This window comes from Nilaparvata lugens, chromosome 1, assembly GCF_014356525.2.
Source record: "Nilaparvata lugens isolate BPH chromosome 1, ASM1435652v1, whole genome shotgun sequence".
In the NCBI taxonomy this organism is placed as follows: Eukaryota; Metazoa; Arthropoda; class Insecta; order Hemiptera; family Delphacidae; genus Nilaparvata; species Nilaparvata lugens.
In genome coordinates this window covers 20,684,059-20,707,330 of record NC_052504.1, presented here as the reverse complement: position 1 = coordinate 20,707,330, position 23,272 = coordinate 20,684,059, and the positions used below count along the sequence as shown (strand labels likewise).

The following is a 23,272-nucleotide window of genomic DNA, read 5'->3' as shown; positions in this document are numbered from 1 at the left end:
GTACGGTATATGCTGAGACGAATCCTGGTACCCTACAGGTCTTCTATTCTATTTTCTATTGCACTATTCAAGTTAATCCCCGAATCAACATAAAGTGAAATTTAGTTTTGGAACCGTTGATTGGCCTTTTTGCGATCTAGTAGGTGTTTTGATAATTTCAGGTGTACAGATTGTTGTCATTGTTATATGATAACATTAATCTTTATTATATTATAATTGCATACTCATATTGTAAATTTTGACTATCGATTTCACTACTATTGCCAGTATGTCATTACTGCCACTAAACCTGGGTCACCTAGTGCAGGTCACGACAAACACCTGTTGATTAAAACAGTTGGAATACATTTGGTTGATGAATTATAATAACAATTAACTTACATATTCTCGTTTTCACTAAGCCTGGTCAAGACATTTGAACATGTTATAGCCGGGTACAATTTACAAGAGTGTGCAGTGCAATTACTATCTAGTAACTATTCCCATGGAAATCATTTATGTTCTCGTTGTAAATCGTACCGTACTTGACTTTACCATGCTCAAATCACTGACCGACCTTGTTGAAACCGAATATAATGTCATGATATAAGTGATAATACATACTGTAATCGGATAATATATTGGAAGAATGATAGAGGGACAATAAGATAGAATCTTTTATATCAATGTATTTCTTCATCATATGAATTAGGGTACAGAAGGTAGTTTCATACATAGATAAATAAATAGAAATAAATAAATAAATAAATATTGATCAATACCACGGAAAAAATAAATATTGCAGCCATATATACAGAACTAAAAAATAGCTAACTTGCTTATCATCCATTTTGATTAATAATAATTCTACTTCATGAAATGTTTTTGATTAAATCAATGGCATTCGAAACATTACAGCATTAGGCCTAGTCATCGTCTTGAAAGTTGATTTTCTAGAATGAAATAAGTCTATATTCCTTGTTGAACTGGAAAACTTATGAAATATTCTCTATTCATCCATTTCGACTCTCATTTCTGATTATGAAAATAGGTTCATAATATTCCAATCTGATTAACTGTAGATGCTCCATTATAAGAAGATAACATAAGAGATCAACGTGGAATTGCTCAATTGAGACAGTAACAGCCTTCTTTCGAATTTTCCTTTATCCAATCTACATATCTGGTTACTCTCGTGTAGACACCTGGATAGCCCGCTCTAGCACATCCATTACCCCATGAGACAATTCCTGGAATTAACAATAAAAAATGATTAATGAGAATTTTGTGAGCTATTCAAAATAAGTTTTTACTTATTCACTCCAGAAAGAAAACTTCAAAATCCTTAAAGATTATGAAATCCAAAGCCAATATCTTAGCTGAATTACCTTAGCTGAATGTTCAAATTAATTCCACTGCAAACGGTATTTTGCTCTCTATCCAATTCCCATTCTCAGTGTATTTTTTCCCAAAATTAATTGTTTTTTTTTGTTCACGGTATTACTATTGTTTTTCAAAATTGATCCAGGAGATTATTCACTTATGTTGACTGATGAATCATCCTAACAGTCACTTGTTTCAATATTCTTCCACTATCTTATGATTATGATTATGATTCATCCTTGGTGTGTGGGTGTGTGTATGTGTGTTGGTGTGCGTGTGCGGGATGAATTAAGATAATTAAACTTAATTCAGATAAGTATTTTAATTTGAGTTTATATATAAGCATTTTAGTTGAGTTCTGAATGTATTTCACTCCTATTTGCAGACAAGAATTTTCTTAAGCAACCCGTATTGTATTCAATGATCTGTAATATAATTTGTCTAACGGAATTTGTTATGTAAATGTTGTCATTGAATAAAACTTGATTTGAATTGATTTGTTGTTGTTGATATGCATATTAGTTGTAATATTACATTTTTTCTCACATTGGAATCGAATCTTCAAATTCGAGATCTATGAAACTTTATAGTAAATATCAGAGTCATCGATATACGGACAAACTTTTTGACTGAGAATTTTTTATCGTAAATGATTGTTGCATTGTTCCATGGTGTCACCGAGGCTGGGTTGACAAAATTGAATAGATAAATGGTTTATTTAAATAGAGATGATATATAAAAATTTAAAATAACAGTTTTAAAATAAAGTTTTATTGAGAACAAATATTAAATGTGAATTCTAAACTTGTAATTTATAATTTTTTGGTGACGTGTCTGTAACGTTGAAGTGTCTAGAAGCTTTTGCTCTCTTCCTGACTTGTAGCTTTTCCTGTGGCTTTTTTCTTCTCTGAAACATGGCTGGTTGTTGTGTGTTGTAAATTTTTGCTCTCTGAATAATTTTCGTTTAAGTGAATTTATTAATGTTTTAAATTGAGTTTTAAACAGTTTATAGTGTTCTATTTTGTTCATATATTGCTATTTGTGTATTCAAGCCAATAGCCACTGTTTTTCAACTATAATCTGGATAAGTACCCTTAGCTCGTAGTAACTTTAAATGCTTAGGCTTGTAATATATTGTTCTTTGTGTATTTGTGTATATTACCAAAATTCTTTTGAAGATTATAAGTTCATTTGCTCTGAAAACTGGATTTCTCATTCATAGGCGATAGATCCATTCATAATTTATCAAGAATCTATTATGTTGGAGCCGATAAATTTCCTTAGGTTAATAGGTGGAATGCTATTCCAACCGATTTAAGGAAAAATTGATACCACGGTAAATGTTACCCCTGTGGTGGGACCGAATTACAAAATAAATATGTCCCAAATGGTACACCATGAAATCCCTGGTTATGAAAAATTATTAGTAGGATAGATATCTTGATAGGTTATGAATGGTATACTGCTGAATGGGAAATCGGTTCAAGAGAGATCAAGTTTTAATGAATAGATATCAGTGCATATTACAAAATGGCAAACATTAAAAATGATATAAATCTTATAGCATTCCTAACACAAAGGTTTGATGAGCAAAATGCTAGGTTTGATGAGCAAAATGCTAGGTTTGATGAGCTAAATGCTAGATTTGATGAGCAAAATGCTAAGTTTGATAAGCAAAATGCTAAGTTTAATGCTAGGTTTGATGATATGAAGCAAGAATTTGCTAGCATAAGACTAGAGCAGGTTAGTATAAACCTTCTATTGAAAAATGCACATGAAACATTGAGTGATAATCATGAAGATGAAAACAAATTGAAGCAGGATAATAGTAGTGTTAAGATACAGGATCAACTCATTCAAGTTTCTGACAATGTAGGCCTAGTTACTGTTGTTGAAAAAGTCAACCTTAATGAGATAGTAGAATTGAGTAAAGAAGTAGGTAGGGAGTTGTCTTCACTGAAAGTCAACTATCATGAAAGTAATATTGCTACATTGAAGGTTAGGAAAACTATGAACAAAGTGAATGATTACATGAGACAGGTTTCTGTGGAGGTTAGGAATAATGTAAACAAAATGAATGTTGCTTTGAGTCAAGTTGATGAGTTCAATTTTCAACTGAGAATTGAAAAGGTGTATGCTATGCATTCTCAAGTGAACATGACTAACTTTTGTAGGCAAAACGGCTTTGTTGAAACAAATGAACCCATGAATAAAATCATGTTCTTGAAGAAAACAAAGCACAAAGTTTCCATTGATGTATTAGTATTCAAAGGTTGTTTCAAGTTGCTTATTTACAAGATGATGACTGTGAATCACATGATGAAAGGGTATTCCCCAGCACACAATGATTAGGAATCCTGTGTCATGCCGGGATTCAGAATAGCAATGACCGTAAATACTACGTATGGTAAGAGTCCATAATTGTATCTTTTTTCTTTCCTGTAGCCTATTTTTCTTGGCCCTTAATCTTTTCAAATTTCGATTCTTTCCTGTTTTTGTGTAATGTTCAGTAGAATTCTTCTATGATGCATATCTTAACCAATCTTGTCCATAGTCATTTAAATCTGTATTCTTCTGAAATAATATTAGAAGTTAAAATAGTAGCTTATTTTCCTAATCTTTAAATTGTTGATAAAACTTAACTTTTCTAAAATCTATCCATTGTAGTGTAAATAATTGTTTGCTTGCGGTATATTTTTTCATCATGTATTACATATTTTAATCATGTCTATTTTTTTCAGGTATCATATTAGGTAATTAGGTTTTTCAGAGCAAATTATGTCCCATTTTCTCATTTTCAGTATATTTTTATTAAATATACTTCCTTATGAAAGTTCAGTACTGACATGTAGGATAGGCTCTAATTAATCTTTCTCTTCTTTGTATTGTTTTAGGAAATTTATTTACCCAGTTTTCTTTTCCTCTTGTTTGTATTTTTTAGGGAACTTATTTACCCATTATTCATCTTGATCATCTTTGTATTATAATCTTGAAATGTTTGTATTTATTATACAGTCTTTAAATTATAAATTATTTTCAAAAATAAATGGTTCAATTTAGAACATGCTGAAATCTATTCTTATGTATAAATTCTTTTGTTATAATAAATAAACTTCAAAATTTGAAAGTATTAATGAATTGTGTAGCCATATATATGTGATGTATTAATGAAAGTTAGCTTGAATAATAATGTTTTCATTGAATAAAAACGTTGTGTTATATTATCAATTGAAATGAGTTAAAGGTTAAAATTTTTCTAAAGTTTTTGTAATTGATATTTTTTTTAAAAATTTTAAAACTGTTTGTTCTATAAATTTTGATATGATTGATTATCGTTTGAAATGGATGCTGGAGTGTATGTAGAAATTTTAGTGGGGTTTGTTGATTAGAATTTTGCTGGTATGTGATTGTTTTTTGAGATGGAAACCCATTATTGCCTAAAGAAGGAATAACAGAGGTTATGACTTAGAGAGGCAGTAATGAGATAATATTTTTTTTTGTGTTGATTACTTATGTTGATTGCCATAGATGCAAAATAATGATTAATAATGTTGATTGCCATAGATGCAGATGATTAATTATGAATATTGATTGCCTTTGAAGCAAAATATTGTTGATGTTTTGAATGATTTCTTGTTTAATGTTTGATAGTAAAGTTTTGTCATGAAATGTAGTTTGTGTTTAGAACATTGAAAAGTCGAAATAAACTATAGTATCCAACAAACGATGATTAATAATATTAAATAATTTGCTTTTTATACAATTTTTTGAACAAAAAGTTAAAACTAAATAATTTTGAAACCCTGAATGATAAATCATAAATGTGAAATGAACTTGCTATAAATGAAATGTTATACTAAATGATAATGAAATGCAGATATATTATGAAATGATTGTGGATAGAAGATCAATTGTCTGAAATTATTGAAATATGTATTGAAATTATTTTTTGTTGTGATGATCTGATGTTTTTTTTACAATTTTGATAATGATACAGGGTGTTATGAAATTCTATTTCTATTTTGAAGAATGGATTAAATTTTGATATTTGAACAGTGAATAAATGGAAATGGAATTAATTTTTTTATATTGAAATTTATAATTGATATCTCCATATTTCACAATTTATGTATTGCTGACTGTATAATAAGATGTTAACAAATTTCAATTTTATATTGACTATATACTTAAAAATAATTATCATGTGTATTAGATTGTATTGATAGCCTAATCAAAGATTTTCTTTTTAGTTTATAAGCATTTTAAGATAACAGGTACAGCACAGACATTAACATTGAAATAGTTATCATGTGAATCTCGAAATCAGCAACAAGTGAACGCCATGAAGAGTGTTAAGAACATTTGGGTGATTTTCGAACTAGTGTGACATAACTACGCCAATATCTACGCTGATGCCTACACCAATAACTAAGCCAAAATCTACGCCTATGCCTGTGCTGATGCCAAATCTGCGCCAATGCTGATGCCAACGCCAATAACTACGCCAATGTCAACACCAATATCAACACCAATAACTACGCCAATATCTACACCAATAACTAAGCCAATATCTACACCAATAACTGCACCAATGCCAATGCCTGCGCCAATGCTGATGCCAATGCCAAAATCTACGCCGATGCCTGCGCCGATGCCAATGCCTGCGCCAATGCTGATGCCAATGCCAAAATCTACGCCTATGCCTGCGCCAATGCCAATGCCTGCGCCAATGCTAATGCCAATGCCAATATCAACGCCGATGCCAATGCCGACACCAAAGCATACGCCAATAACAATGCCAACGCTTATTGCTGACTTTGTATCTCAAACTTCAACACTACTACATTACCTGGAGGTAATTGCCATCCATGGTCACATTTGCAACTTTGAATTCAGAATAACAGTCACAGTATCATGAAAGAATTGATTCAAAAAAAAAATCCTCTCCTAAATTATTCCTGTATGCAGAACTCTAAACCTTGAACACTGAAAGTATCAAAAAACCAAACCTTACCTAAATTAATCCTCACCTAAATTAATCCTATATGCAGCGTCTATCTCTCTTCCAAAAAACGAATTACATTGTCATTTCAAGCCTGAAATGTACATTGTATAATTACAAATATGATACAAAATTTACGTGACTCTGTATCGAGTTTGGTATGCAGCCGTCTACTACAAGCATGAGGCAATGCTAACTGAGATGTCACCTGTATCGAGTTTGATATGCATCAGTCGACTACAAGTATCAGCCCAACACTATGTGCATCCAGATCAGCCCAACACTACGAGTATTCGGATCAGCCCAACACTGATGTCATCACACTGGAGTCACACTTAACTGAAAATCATACTGAGTGCCTTAACGGACTGTTTTCCAAAATGTGCATCGATAAAATCAACTGCGTCAATAGTGAAAGAAATGAACATTTTTTGATTTATTGAAATTTTATGTGAAAATTAAATGTAACAATTCATCAATTCATTTAAAAATAAATAATAATAATACATTTTTCATTCAACATACTAATTTTTTTTATGCAATAAAAAATTGAATTTTTCTATCTATTAAATTTATGTGCAATTTCAAAAAACTATTCTTTACATATTAAACTTTCTGTTGAGATATTTTCCTTTAAATTATAAAGCTAAATTAAAAGTAATTTTGATATTCTATACTTTGAAATATTGTTTGGAAACATATAACAAATGCTATTGATGAATTTTTATAATAATTTTCAATTATAGGACAACATGTAATGTTTTTATAAGAAAAATTGTTACTGTTCTCGAATTTACAATTCAAAATTTTCATTAGCGTCAATGTAATTTTTTTCTTTAAATTTTCAAACAGTAAAATTTTTTTTCTGTCTAGAGGGGGGTATTTGTAATATTACATTTTTTCTCACATTGGAATCGAATCTTCAATTCGAGATCTATGAAACTTTATAGTATATATCAGAGTCATCGATATACGGACAAACTTTTTGACTGAGAATTTTTTATCGTAAATGATTGTTGCATTGTTCCATGGTGTCACCGAGGCTGGGTTGACAAAATTAAATAGATAAATGGTTTATTTAAATAGAGATGATATATAAAAATTTAAAATAACAGTTTCAAAATAAAGTTTTATTGAGAACAAATATAAAATGTGAATTCTAAACTTGTAATTTATAATTTTTTGGTGACGTGTCTGTAACGTTGAAGTGTCTAGAAGCTTTTGCTCTCTTCCTGACTTGTAGCTTTTCCTGTGGCTTCTTTCTCTCTAGAAAAATGGCTGGCTGTGTGTGTTGTAAATTTTTGCTCTCTGAATAATTTTCGTTTAAGTGAATTTATTAATGTTTTAAATTGAGTTTTAAACAGTTTATAGTGTTCTATTTTGTCCGTATATTGTTATTTGTGTATACAAGCCAATAGCCACTGTTTTTCAACTATAATCTGGATAAGTACCCTTAGCTCGTAGTAACTTTAAATGCTTAGGCTTGTAATATATTGTTCTTTGTGTATCTGTGTATATTGCCAAGATTCTTTTGAAGATTATAAGTTCATTTGCTCTGAAAACTGGATTTCTCATTCATAGGCGATAGATCCATTCATAATTTATCAAGAATCTATTACGTTGGAGCCGATAAATTTCCTTAGGTTAATAGGTGGAATGCTATTCCAACCGATTTAAGGAAAAATTGGTAGCACGGCATAGTGTAATAGATGCATATAGTGAGGTCCACGTTATAATGACAGTATTTGATAAACTTTGATGTTGCTATCCTTCTCTATCATTCGACAAAGCAGGTAGTAGTATCCTTTTCTAGCTCCGCAACGATGCCAAATCTGTTTTTGACAGTGTAGAAATATAATTAATTAAGGCAGAGAATCGGCAACGCTGTTCTTCTATCTTTATCCACTTCCATTATAACGTGGACCTTACTATAGAATTGTATAGGAGGGTCGAATGGGAGAGAGGGCTGCCCCTAGCTTCGCCCTCCAGGTTAAAATAATAGCACTACATTTATCTCAATTGGAAATCAGGAAATCTATAATAGATTCCGTAGTAAAGAAAACACTTGATAAATTCCGAGGAATCAAACGTGATATTGAGAAATTATTTCAATGAACAATAGGTAGGCCTACTATTACAGGATGTTATCAAACACTGACGATTAAAAACATCCTGTCCGTATTGCTCAATTCTTTTGAGGGCCGAAAAATACGATAATATCCTACTAGGATTTGCAGCACCAGTATATTGATTTGTGTTCAATACATGCAAAGAGTTCAACTTCTATACTTGTGAGTAACTATAGCGAGAGAGTGAGAAAAACATATATACTGTATTGAAATTTCAAATTGACTGGAAACACGGTAAATGGGTACATCGCATGGGCCTACATTTCTTTTACAATTTGATATGATTCTGAATTTTTTGAATATTATAACGCTTTAACTATTGGTTTGAAGTTTGTTTTGTTCAATAAATTTTATACTTTCATACTGTCTTAAATAAAAACTTTGAACATATTGAATCCACACTTACCTATAAGTTCGTATTTTTTGTCCTCCCGCTCTCGAATTAGCGGTCCACCACTATCCCCCTGCAATGCAATGAAATATAATTTGAAACAAATTCTTAATAATGGAACCAGTGCACTATTCATTACATAAACTAGTTAATTCATTATTTCAATTGAACGAAGCGCTTTCGAGTTCTATTGTTCTCATTTTCTGCAGTCTCAGGCCCTGTTGCACAAAAGCCGGTTAAATTTTAACCGTGATCAATTTCACGAGAATCAATCAGAGAAGGCCTTTCAGAAAAGACAGCCAATTGGTTTTCGTGAAATTAATGACGGTTAAAATTTAACCGGGTTTTGTGCAACCGGTACTCACTGCCGCGTTATGCTGGAAGTTGGAATGTCCTTACAGTTGGGCCTAGATTACTTGCCTTGCCATTCTCTATATCTATTCTATCCTACACTGATAATATTTTTCTACTTATTCAGCCGACCAGGATAGCCGAGATGACTAAGGCGTTGCACCTTAATCAGTTTGCTGGCGATACCCGGTCGCGGGTTTGAATCCCGCCATTAGCAATGGACTTTTATAATCTCATCAAATCACCCTCGCATCTTCCATTACCCACGCGCAAGCAAATAAAAAGCTAATGTGGACATCATCCGCAATAAAACTAAAGATCTATCTACTGTATTTCTTTGTTTATCAATCTCTCTGTAATAGATATGATAAACACATATTTGAGATTCTTTTGGAGAAGATTATCTAGTCTATTGAGCATTATCAATATCATTGTACGGTATTCACCTGACAGGAATCTTTGAGGCCTTCCTTATATCCTGCACACATCATGTTGTCCGAAATCATAGTGTCTGAATAGTTTGTTTTTCGGCAATCTTCATTGCTCAGGACTGGCACTTCGACCTCTTGCAGAACACAAGAAGCTTTGCCGTCTTCCTTCAGTGTTCCCCATCCAGAGACAAGTCCGATTTTTCCTTCATATGACTCTGCTGTAACACAATGAACATAATACTTATCGACGCACAGTACAATAAAAAACCATCTCAAGAAACTGAATTATAGTTGTGAGAGTTTCCTCTATACATTTAGACACACCTGGGCCCTCTCACACGATAAAATAGAAGATAAATAGTTTATACTCTCTTATTCTATCAACCACTGACTACCGGTTGATTACTGGTTGACTACTGTCAACTACTATTACTAGTTTGTATTTTATCATGCAACATTTCAAGAAAAATATCTTGAGAACCATCTCAAGAAACTAAATATTATATAGTTGTGAGAGTTTTCCCTATACATCTTAGACAATCCTGGGCCCTTTTACACGATAAAATAGAAGATAATAGTCTATTACTTTCTTATTCTAACCCCCACTGACTACCGGTATTATTAGTGTGTATTTTATCATACAACAGGGAGCAAATAGTATTCTTCATGAAAGAACACGTGAAAATGAAGTTACCATTAAAGTGCATGATAAAAATGATATGATTGGCATGCTTTAATGGGAGTATCGTATCATGCCACAAATAAGTGATTAGAATTATTACCTAATACAATATTTTGCTCAATGAGCTGATAAAATGAGTAGGAAATTCTAAGAAAGTATTTTAACAAGATTCATAAATCATAACAAGATTCATAAGATATCATAAGATTCGAATGATTCTGAAAAAACAATTGATTCGATAATATTAGGTAATACTCAATATTTTTGTATGATTATGAAGTTATTCGGATATCTCAGATATTGATTCATGATTAGCTCATTCATATCAACTATTAGAAACCTGAGAAACGTTGTTTTCACCTGGATCATCTGGGAGGCAGATGGGTTGAATGGTCTGAGTGTATGGCACACGATCGTTGAGTCTTAGTAGGGCAATGTCGTGGTCGAAGTTCAAATAGCTGAAATCACCAGTTATGGCTCTTATCACGAACCGCGACTCTGGCTTGGCAGGCTGGCTGCAGCGGTCATGCTCACCAAATGTCACTTTTATCATGAACCACATGAATCTGCCAATACAAAAACAATATTTGTATCATAAATATTATAGGCTCATCATAATATTTTAACTATAACGTTTGCAATATCATGACTATACTCTGTAAAAATTAACTTCAGACTTGGAGGAATATGCGGCGCAGAGAAATGGGGGAGATCAGCCAATTACAGTGATAGGTAGAAGCGCAGTTGCCAATTTTTCGATTAGAGTCAGTCGACTAAAGGATTCCAGACAGGAAACTCCGTAAGTTTAACATGAGCGCTTGAATACTCACGAGAAATTAGAGGAAAGCTGGCCAGAATGGCAACTTCGCAGCCGTTGTATCCCTACCTCTGTATGCCTTCTCTGCTGTGCATGTCCCTCCCAAATCAGAAGTTGATTTGTACAGAGTATAAATATTTCGAATCAGGATCCATGGAATTATGTATCAATGGATGAGAACAGACGAACTCATAAGTTCTATCAACCTTATTTTTTATATAAATAAAGTTTCAAAGTTTCACGATATCTACCAGATATCCAGAAAAATCCAACTGGATATCCAGAAAAATCCATCAGATATCCGTAGATATCCAAACATATCCGGCATTTGGATATGTGTGTGACACATATCTATCCCATGGATATTCATAAAATATCTACGGATATCTGATGGATATTTCTGGATATCCATGGGATATATGTCACACACATATCCAAATGCCGGATATGTTTGATGGCTATCGCGCATAGATATCCAAACATGTTCTTGGATGTCGTTTGGTTATACAATAGGGGAGACCGGCCCCACAAGATGCCGCAAACTATCAATCAATAACTGTATAATAGAGTGAATTTTCCTGCAATAGCATCATCTCATCAGCTTATAAATTTATTCAAGAAAACTACTCGTTGCAGACTACTTGAGATACTTCTCTTGAAGTATGAATGAGGCTCATGCTTTACGTCCTCATGAGAATCAAGAATTGACATTTTTATCACATGATAAAAGGGTGCATGAAAATTTTCAAAATTTTCTCATCTAGAGAGTCCTACCTAAAATGAGACGTTCATTTCAAATGAATGAGAAAAACACAAAACTAAAAAAAGAGACCGTGTGATATTTATCGTATAATAATACGGTACATACGTTCGTGCCACTATCAATAACTGTATAATGGAGTGAATTTTCCTTCAATAGCATCATCTCATCAGCTTATATAAATTCAAGAAAACTACACGTTGCAGACTACTCTTGAGTTTCTTCTCTTGAAGTATGAATGAGGCTCATGCTTTACGTCCTCGTGAGAATCAAGAATTGGCATTTTTATCACATTTTAAAAAGGTGCATGAATTTTTTCAAAATTTTCACAGCTAGAGAATCCTACCTAAAATGAAAAAAACGTATTTCAAACGAATTAGAAAAAAAATAAAAACTGAAGAGGCCGTGAGATATTTCTCATATAATAATACATACGTGCCACTCTATCTCACCAAAATAGGGTGATGCCTAATCCCAAGTAAACAAGTTGCATGAAGGGCTAATAATCATATTTGATCAACTAAACAATATTATTCGGAACGTGTGTAAATACTGTGTTTACCTGTTGATTATTGACAGTAGAATTATCGAGATGCATTGTGTAGGCTACTTATCGTATCAGTTGGTTATTGTCTCATTTGGAAAGCTTAGGTTTAGGATACACTGTATTTCACATTGTTTGATAATTTCTGAATTTCATGATTTTACAGGCCACTTTCAACGGCAAAATAATATTAGAATTTTTAAAAATTGAGTTAATTCTATGAAAAATAATAAATATATTGTCCAAGGAACGATCAGAATATGATTATAATTATTATTATTGGGACATTCCAGGCTATCAAAATAAGTGTCACTGGTCTGTGAATTAGGTTCCAGTATATATAGTTCGTATATTCAATGAGTTCGTAAATACATTCAATTTTCAAGAAGGCAAACACAACTACTTCTTTCTCCTGAAACTTCTCAGTCATCTCCTCACTTAAATCATTCTTTATTTGTTTATAAGAGAACATTAGTAACAATGTGTCTAATCTGTGAATGCCGTAGTGATATTATTATTGATTAGATCTATAGCAATGATCTGAGTTAATTAACTATCATGCCTCTTAAATGTATGAAGCTTCAAAAATAAACGATCTATCTATCTATAAGTCTATTTTATGTAAGTGATTTGTGATTTACCAATAATTATGATTACTGTATTAAATTATCATAGTTTATCGAAAGCATCAGTACCGTTGCATAATTGAAGCTCTTTTGGGCTGAGGTAAAAAGCTGAAGATACTCCAAATCATTTCTTGAAGATGATATTTCCTAAGGATGATTAATTTCATTTTAGACTGAGACAATCGCAACACATCTTTATAAAAGGAAATCAATCACACCGGACACATAGTAGTGCATTATTGGTTGTGTAGTTATTTGGTTACTGATGTGTGCTGAACTGTGTGCATACAATGACATAATAGGCTAATCGAGGACAAAATTACTCTACAGTAATATTTATTGTGAATCAGGAAATCCTCAGTGCTCAAACATGCTTCTTAGAAGAGACTCCAGTAAAAGTTGGCATAGAACAAAGAATAAAGGTTTTGTTTTTATAAGATGGGTGCATTTATGAACGATTGAAGTGACCTAAGTTTTGAGAGCTCCCTAATATAACAAATTCACTTGGTTTCTTTCGAGATTCATTATATTGGGAATAACTGTAGGACTACCAAAATAAATTGTAGTTAGCCTTTAAAATATGACTATACATGTATTTATATTCCATCTGTACGGTGAAACTGTGCTATAACAGTAATAAATAATGAAATCGATAAAGCCATACAGAAAAAATATATCTCTCCATTCTTATTCTATGGTAAAACCATAGAGAAACATTAGCGTATCCCATGGCATAGGGAATTTATGTCGCAACTTTTACTGTTATCTCAAGCCGAGTACTGTCGATTATTGTAAATTTTTACTGTTTTGTTGGGGTGATAGTGTATGAACGGCACAATTTGAGAGACTACCAGCGTCACACAGCTTCATGGGAAAAAACTAAGTGAACTATCGGCTTGTGATAACAGTAAAAGTTGCGATATCTACTTATCTACTTATGCTATCGTTTCTCTATGGTAAAACTAACTAGTAGTGAAACTGTGCGGTGTGTTACGTGATATTTTGATAAAGTAAGTTGATTACGTTATGAAATTTTGATTACGGTAGTTGATTATCTATCAAGGAAAAACATGAATACATGAATGTGTAGCTGATGTTTCAAACTCGAAGGAATAATTTGTTAGATGTGAGTACGGTATTGAACTTCAAGAAAAAATGTATGAAAGATTCACTCACCAACAAATATCGCGTACGGTAACCGATTGGAACTTCGTTATTATTCTAATGTTCAATACAAACATCATTTTCCTTAGTGTTTGGTTAAACAAAATCCATTGAATGAAAACAATGTAACAGCAATAACACAGTGATGAATACAAGCAAGATAGAATATAACAGGTTCATAATTATTTATTGCTCTGTAGAATGAGAAAATTATTAATCTCAATACATTTTTGGAGAATGGAAAACTTTGGGTTTGGTATTACCTACTGTGATCCAGAATGTAGAATTCAATTTTCATCAAAATTCAAGAACAGTTTGTGAAACGTTCTGGTTTTATTGACTCTGAATCCTCATATTCATTCGAGAATCCTTTATGAGTAAAACTACTTTGTGAATATTGATAAAACTGAATTAGTATTAATAAAATACTCTATGAGTATTGGTTCATTGATGGCATAGTTTCACTCGTACAATCATAGTCGACTGTGAATAAATACTTCTTCGATAAAATCATGAACTCTGTTGCATTAGTAATATAGTATATTAATAATATAATAGTAAAGTAATAATGATAATATTCGTATTGCTTTTATAGTACCTACTACGTATTTCATCCATCATCATCTATCAAATGTTACGATAAGTTTTATTTCCAATGTACTATTATTGATTTTAAGAGTTTTTGAACTTATTAGGAGTTTGAACGTGATATTGGCTTTTGAACTTAAAAAGACAAATAGTGAAAATGATAAAATTATTCTGTAGAATGGTGAAAAAAATATTGACCCTTTGACGCAGTGAGCAGCAGTGAGGACATAGCGATCATTGATGAGCATGCCGCCACAGTAGAATCTATTGAAGTAGGAAAGCCTCACCATCCATGGAAACTCATTTGTCTCCGTAGGCTTCCCACCTACAATGCGACTAGCCTCATTGCGTTCCCCACACGCTGCAAAAAACTTTCAATTCTCAATTATCATGGAATAAATTATCATACTAAAGTATTCGAAGAGTCTAGAGTGGAAGCTCATTAAACTAGTGAGCCCCTCGGGCTGGAGAACTTGCTCAAAATGTAGCAGATATTCTGTCAGCTGTTCTATTGTGGAATCAGTGGAAAGTCTTTAAGAATTTATCTGGTCTAAGGGAAAGTCAAGAGAAATGGTTCGAGTTGCATTGAGTTTTCAATTCAATAACCCAGCTGACAGTTGATTTGTGATGATAATGATTACAACGATTATTTTTCTAATGTTTTTTCAATGTCATCCTGTTGTATCAGAATGGACTAAAAAATGAGTCAATTCCGTTCGTCAACCAACTCGATCTGTATCAATGGTTCAACGATTTTATGCTCTGAACCTCAAGTTGATTGATGAAAGCATTCTAAAATTATCGTCGAATATACAAACAAAATCGAATACTCGAACCTCAAGTTAAATGAGGAACTCGCTACTCTCGTTCAAAAATATAGTAGTTCTTATAAGGGCGTACATCGTAACTGGGATCCCAATACAAAATTTCGAAGTTTCCTTCTTCTATATATCCAAGAAATAACTTCCTTTGAGTTAGTTTTCAATTTAAGAGTTCCCGCTCTTCATCAAGTCAGATTTGACTCCGCAGAACCAAGCTTATCTTTTCAAACCAATTGAGTATGGACTTGATATAAACAATACGAGTATCATGAATGAAAGAAACACGTTTACTATGTTCAATATTCTACTATGCAACGCGAAATGTTTCAATCATGATTGTACAATAATAATGTATGATTACTACAGATTACCATAGATTTTCTGCTCTAAAGGATGAAGATGTCAAGTAATTAATAAAAGTTAGACAGTATTACTGCATTTCCAATTCTTACCCACAGTGCATTTACAAATATTTCCTGAAGTGAAGTGATGAATAGTTTAGTATTGTTCAAATTTCCACCTGTTCGAGATAATTCCAAGCTTTTCCCTTCATAGATGTGCACTTGTATTCATATTCCAATTATTGTGTACATTCATGCATACAGTTGGTCTGGGAGTAACGACGGCTAATTATGCTTGGAGTTACCGCTCAGATCCTTCATTTTCACATGACAGACTTCAACACCTAACTAGAAACTACTTCTCCACTTCATGATATCATTAGTCTATTTATTATACTTGGGAGTGTTGCTTCTCCATTGTAGTACCAGAGCCAAACCTCAGAATATTTTTGAAAAGTTTACAATTCCGCATTGCGAAAAGTCGGCTACATGATGTAGAGTATTTCAATACAGTATTATGGACATTATGAGTACTACATGGGCATTATTTTTTTTGATAAGAATAAAATTGGAAAAGATTTCATTTTGCTTCTAGTCACAGACATCTGCAGTTGATTTAGTAAGTTTTGATTTCTATTTTAAAAATACTGTGTTTTAGAGAAAGATAGAGCTTTCTCTTCTCTATCTGTGGAGAAACTGGAAATATTGGTTTCCAAGTGTATTACTTGCGGACTTGGATAATTGCAAGTATTAAATTGTGCATCAATGAAGAAATAAATCTGGCAATCACCGTGAACCTGCAAACTCAACTGAAATATGAGTTGGTGATGCACAAAGTTATTCTCAGGCCGAATATCGTTGAATTCGGGACAGTTTTTATAGCTTTAAGAATATCATTGAGAGTAGATAATATTGATATACTGTTTCGATAAACCCTTCTACACTTTTACTGGATTGTATTTGTCTAGAACAGTTTGGAATTTTCTTGTCAGAAACAATAACCTAATATTGAAAAATGTGATAATGGAGTAGGAATTCGAATCTGTTTCAGAGATATACACTATTCATCATCTGCTTGTTTGAAAATAATTCCATCGAGAATTTGTGTTTCATAGTGAATAAATTATTGATGAGTTCTTGTGTTTCCAACAGAGAACTTTCAAATGTTATCTTGATCTATTGAACACGTTCAATTATTAATTTGGTATAAAATTGTCCATGTCCATCTGTTCTCCCAAGAGTAAAACTTCAAATCTGACTAGATAGAACAAAATGTTGTCCTGCGATCTTTATCGATATAAAAGTAGGATTGGAAGAACGAAACTCGTGTACCACTCTCCTCCCTTTCCTCAAAAATCGAATCTATCACATCATTTTTGGACCAATTCTCTACCCATTTTACCACCAAAATAAAATATTCCAAACCCTATTCCATATCGAAGTACAAGCTGGAGTAGGCTAAGCTACATTCATTACTCAGACGCTAACTTGTTGCTTCCAACAACAGTTTCTTATTTCGAGGAAGTTTATTCGTCGTTTATCTACGAAAATTTTCATCTATATTTGAATATGAAAGGCTGAAATTAGACAAGATGCTAGAAATTAAAAGTTTGAATGTCAAACTAAGAAGAAATAAAAAAATTTGGTGTGGCGCACAACTTTCCTTGCCGTTATGAAAATTTATCACCTGACACTAGTGTTCCCGCGCATCTCAAGGCTACTATTAAAAGATTTGAGCCAGCTGGTGACAGGACTATAACGCTGGAGACACACGTGGTCTGTTATCTCTCCATAGTGAATGATTCAATAGAATCAACAGTTGCCAACAGTTAGCAATTGAAAAAATAACATTTTCTCGAATTTCGAGCTTATTTTTAATTTTAGGTGAAAATGTTACTGAACATTAATGTAGAGATTCTCATGCTCGATCTTTTCCACTCAAAAGTTTTTGTTTGAATTGTATCTGAAGCCTGATAATTGGGAATCTAAAATCAAACTTTGCATAGATGGGGCGGAGCTCCTGAAATTTTTACAGATATGGGACTTGTGGCAGTTGATAGAGCTTATCGATGACTATTTTAGGTATGAATTTGATCAAAATCGTTGGAGCCGTTTCCGAGAAAATCACGAAAAACCTTGTTTTTGACAACATTTTCTCCATTGTAGCCGCCATCTTGGATTGCATTTGATCGAAATTGTTCGTGTCGGATCCTTATAGGGGAAGGACCTTAAGTTCCAAATTTCAAGTCATTCCGTTAATTGGGAGATGAGATATCGTGTACACAGACGCACATACACTCATACACACACACACACACACACACACCACACACACACACACAACACACACACACACAACACACACACATACAGACCATACCCAAAAACCACTTTTTTGGACTCAGGGGACCTCGAAACGTATAGAAATTTGGAAATTGGGGTACCTTAATTTTTTTCGGAAAGCAATACTTCCTTACCTATGGTAATAGGGCAAGGAAAGTAAAATATGAAATAGAAAATTCATGTAATTATAATGTTGGAAAATATAAATTTCTTAAACTTACTACAGCTGCATGGAGGAGACTTTTCAACTAACGGTTGGCGTTGTAAGAAATTGAAAAACAACTTCCCTGATCTCACATCGTTCTGAAAAAAGAATACAGAGTTAAATTAAAAATGACGTAATTATGATAGAGGAATTTTATGAATTGTTAGAATTAATTATGATAGAAGTACTGTTGCATCCAATCACACTTCTCATGAGGACATGAGAGAGATCTGAATGATCGATTACTGCTATTTAATTCAACAGTCGATATAATATGAATGTATTTCAATGTCCTTCGAGCTGCAATGTGTGTGTGTTTAAAATCATACATCGATATGCTGTATATTTCCTGATTAATAACTATAACTTTTCTTAAAACATTATATTATTAATTTATTTATCCATCAATACAATCACGAATCATAATATAGATTTCATAAAATAGAATTATATATAATTGAAATCATTAGAAGTTTCATTTCCCGAACATTCAAAATGTTGTTGGTCATAGAAAAAATGTTTTTCTAGAATGTTCATAATCAATAATTATTGTATGGAATCGTATGATAACGCTAAGAATACCAAGCAGCAATAAATCTAGGTGACTTTAAGAGTAGGCCTATCGGTGGACTCCTGTCATCCAAAGCTATTTATAAAAGACAGTTGTACCGATAAACTCCACGTTATCCTAAATATGCCTCCTATTGAAACCGTGTTTGGTCAACTCCAACAAGGAATTCCATTCTTTCACGACAAAGCTATATTCCAACTTATATTTTTCCATAATCTAGCTCTTTGTTCTTATAGTGCCATTAGCTTGTCTATTTGGAATGTTTAGATAAATCGTGAGTTCATGTCGATGTCTTTTCTTAGTAGGATGAGGTTTTCCTTGTTGGTTTGTGTTTTGTTATATCGTAATTAAGTAGCCCACCGTCTGTGTTAAACCAAAAACTAGTAGGAATTTTAGTGCTGAGCGCTGATATGATTGATTAGCAAAAAAATGTAATCTTATAAATCATTTTGATAGTGGAGATAGTGTAGATTGATATGGATTAGAACAATTTATTATCTATATCACTCTTTATTATCTGTCACTTTATTATCACTTATTATCTCTTATCACATTATCACTTTATTATCTGTCACTCTTTATTATCTGTATAAACAATTATCTGTCACTCTAAATCTGTGACACAGTTTAAGATAAGTCAAGATAATAAGTGCGTCTAAGTTGAGGCAAGTCAACGGTCCATTTTTCCTTATCTCTCACCTCATTTTGAACTAGTATCTTCAATATGAGTGATCACACTCAAAACTTGAAACAACCAAAACAATTTAGTAATAATTAAATCAATGTAAATTATAGTACAATATGACTGTAAATATGCATGTAAAAGATACTCTGATAAGACAATCAGACGATAGTACTTTGTTTGGTAACTATGAAACTGAGTATCTGTTGATGTCGGTGTCAATATGACAATAGTTGATACAATACTATCAGACAGACGTATGGCCCACTTTGAATTCAATAATACTTCTTTGACTAATACGCCCGGAATGAGAAAGCCCAGCAAGGCATTGAAACGAGCTGTTATAATATAGCAGCGAATTTGCAGGCCATCAAGTAGTCTCACCGTTACTCGACCATTCTTTGATTGGTAATGGCAACACCTTCCGGCAAGCAATCACTTTTTGACAATTTCACTTTTCATTACTGCAAGATTATTATTATTATCATCAGAATCCAGGCAACTCTTGCCAGAGAGAATTCTCATCGCATGCGAAGAAAGCTATTCGGGAAATGAATTGAATGACTAGTATCTCGGATTATCAGAAATGAAAGCTGGGAGAATTTATTGAGAATTTTGAACAAGTTCCATGGTGTGAGAATGTTATTGAGCTTCCTTATTGCTCTATCAAGGAAATCTGCAATTTTCGTCTTCGAATGATTAGTTTTTAATCTCATTTTCCAAGGGAACATATTCAAATTCATCTTGAAAAGAAAAGATAATCGATAATCTAAGAGGATTCACGCTTCTACAAGTCTACTTATTTGGAATGGTATTGGATAATCTCTCTCATTTTTGTGAGTAATCCAAATGATGATGGTTATTCTATTAGCGGAAGAAAATAATGATAAAGCATGGTCAAAGTTGGATATCACCATTTGAGAAAACTTGCGTTTTTTTTCCTAGCAATAATGAGCTGAAATTTTAAGTATAATATTCCTGTATTATTTTGAAAATTAATTCATAAAAAAGTGAGAAACATTATACAGTTATTCTTGCGTTTGAGTTGTGAGTTACAGTACTAACCATTTAGATATAAGTAATACTTTCTATGTAATTTAATTGATTAATAGAATGAAAACAGAAAAATTTACAGTGACTATTGATTTGAATATGAAGTCTCATTACAACCATTGGGATTAGAATGTTTGTTCAAAGAGCAGAGAAATGACAATTGTGAATCGATGGTGGTAAAGCGATGGTGGCCTGAGGACCATGAAGGGGCTGATTGGGCTCCCCTCTCCCTCACAACACTTACGCAGGATAGTAGGTATACTTTATTACGTCAGCTCACATTTGAGGCTTCATCGATATCATTACTACTTGATCTATTCGATTATTACTCTATGGCCAACTTCTAAATCAACATAACATTTTTTTTCAATAAGGATGATATCCACATTGAGGTTGTGCTCGAACCAACGGAATAGTGATGGAGAGAGATAAACGATATTAAAAATGACAATAATAATGTTTGTTCCAGATCCACTTCATTCTTAATTCTCTTGTATGGGAAATGGTAATAGCTCCTTTAGTATTCAGTATTAATAATTTCAGTATCTATTTATCAAGAGGCTAGGATATATAAAACAAAAATATTTGAAAAGTCTATCATATTATGTTATGAATCTATAATTTGTAAGAATTAATCCGGATTTACGCTTCGATTCATAATACTGTATATGAATATACATAACTCAATTTTAATATATTCTTTGTATATATCGATCATTGCAAATCAAAGGCATCTAAAGGAAAAAATAAGCAAGACTCAAGCAACTCCTCGATTGTATAAGTGTTTTGAACACTTATCATACATCTTATTCTACTACTACAATAGGTCTACCATACGTTGAATAATTTATCCTATCAGAACACATAATATTAGACTCAATAATCGAATTGAGAGATAGTCTTCAGCTCGTTTCTCTCATTCCATCTCAGAAATAGAGAATCCACCGTAATATCATTATAATCATTATAATAGCACGATAAATGATGCTCTATAGCAGGAATAAATGTCTATAATACCTACTATAACACCTACTAAATGTCTATAGCAGACTCAATATTGTACTGTTATTGGAATACACAGCTCTTATTTCTCAATAATTTGTTAGAGAACTACATAATAAAACAATATAATGCTTCACATCAGGACAAATGAAAGCAGACTCAATATTGTAATCATTGTAATCTTATTGGATGACACAGTTCTTATTCCTTAAAACTTTTTCAAAAAGAACACAATCACTATCACAAATAACATTCAGTTACCTACTAAATGTCACCTAATGTCATCCACTCTCCTTCCTATATGACCCTCTCTATCCAAGTATCCACAGATATCTTACTCTTAGTATACAAATACGTGAATATATAAAGTACAAAAATAAGTTTGATAGTGGTACAGTTCCTATCCAAGTATCCACAGATGGCTTACTCTTAGTATACAAATAACGTAAATATATAAAGTACACAAATATCTTACTAAATAAGTTTGACAGTTCAATACCTATGGTAATTCCAATCAAATGACATGAATTAATTCGATAACGTACCTCACCATGGTGCTCCTCGCTGTGGTTAACTAGTAAGGAGAACGTTGCTGGCAGAGTGAAGATGATAAAAAGCGAGGAGACAAGGACAAGACGGCCCTTGGGCCCTTGGTGCAGAGCCGTCATTGGCTGTTGAGTGGACTGTCCTCTGGAGACGGCTGCTGTTCGAAGGGTGCATCACCACTATCACCTCAGCTCTGTCTGCTTCGGCTCGCGTCCTTCTCCAATCTGGGACACAAACGCTAAACTGCTGATAACGGGACGCGTCACTCTCTCTCGCACCTCTCTCTCCTCCTCGCGATCATCCAGTGAAACTTCTTCTCGCCACCGGTCACTACTCACTAGTTCTAGCAGGTTTCGTTTTCGTTTGCGAGCTAACATGTTGTAAATGCAGTGCTAGCGAACATTCAAGTGCGTTGAAATCGAGTCATCTTCCCAAAACAAACAGAAGATTCCTAGTTTTTAGATACCGATTTTAACCTTCTTTGAATATCATAATACTGGTGTCTATGTTTTATCCATAAACATTCGTAGGTTATACTTGATTAGAGGATACACACATAATTTGCTGCATAAGAACATGAGGAAAATATGAGATAATAATGTTTCTCTTACTTCATCGGGAACTGTAAGATCAGAATGTTACTTTGATAAGGAAAAGAGCATGCTGGGCTCGGGTAAGCTGGCAGCTTTAGTTAGGCCACTATCTTTGAGAAGCCACTATTTTATACTTCCAAGTGTACCAGATAATTCTCCACTGTGAATGACTGATAATGGAATGGAATAACCTTTATTCCAGTAAATATTTTTGAAATGTATAGGATGTCATACATCAGTCACGGGAATGTTTCTCTCAAATTTGAAC

General features: G+C 32.9%; 1 protein-coding gene across 2 annotated transcripts; it reads right to left on the bottom strand.

Moving 5' to 3' along the window:
• Positions 1 to 648: 648 nt before the first annotated feature.
• Positions 649 to 22,777, bottom strand: LOC111043598 (trypsin-7). 2 transcript variants are annotated; one of them, XM_039421698.1, is made up of 7 exons: positions 22,411 to 22,777; positions 18,574 to 18,655; positions 15,046 to 15,208; positions 10,709 to 10,914; positions 9,682 to 9,884; positions 8,900 to 8,957; positions 649 to 1,229 (listed from the first exon to the last, which is right to left on the bottom strand). In XM_039421698.1, exons 1-7 carry the CDS (start codon positions 22,531 to 22,533, stop codon positions 1,108 to 1,110), a joined length of 957 nt encoding a protein of 318 aa, XP_039277632.1. In that variant the 5' UTR covers positions 22,534 to 22,777; the 3' UTR covers positions 649 to 1,107. The 2 variants fall into 2 exon arrangements, with proteins under 2 accessions (XP_039277632.1, XP_039277637.1); XM_039421703.1 differs by having other exon boundaries at positions 9,682 to 9,881.
• Positions 22,778 to 23,272: the final 495 nt, after the last annotated feature.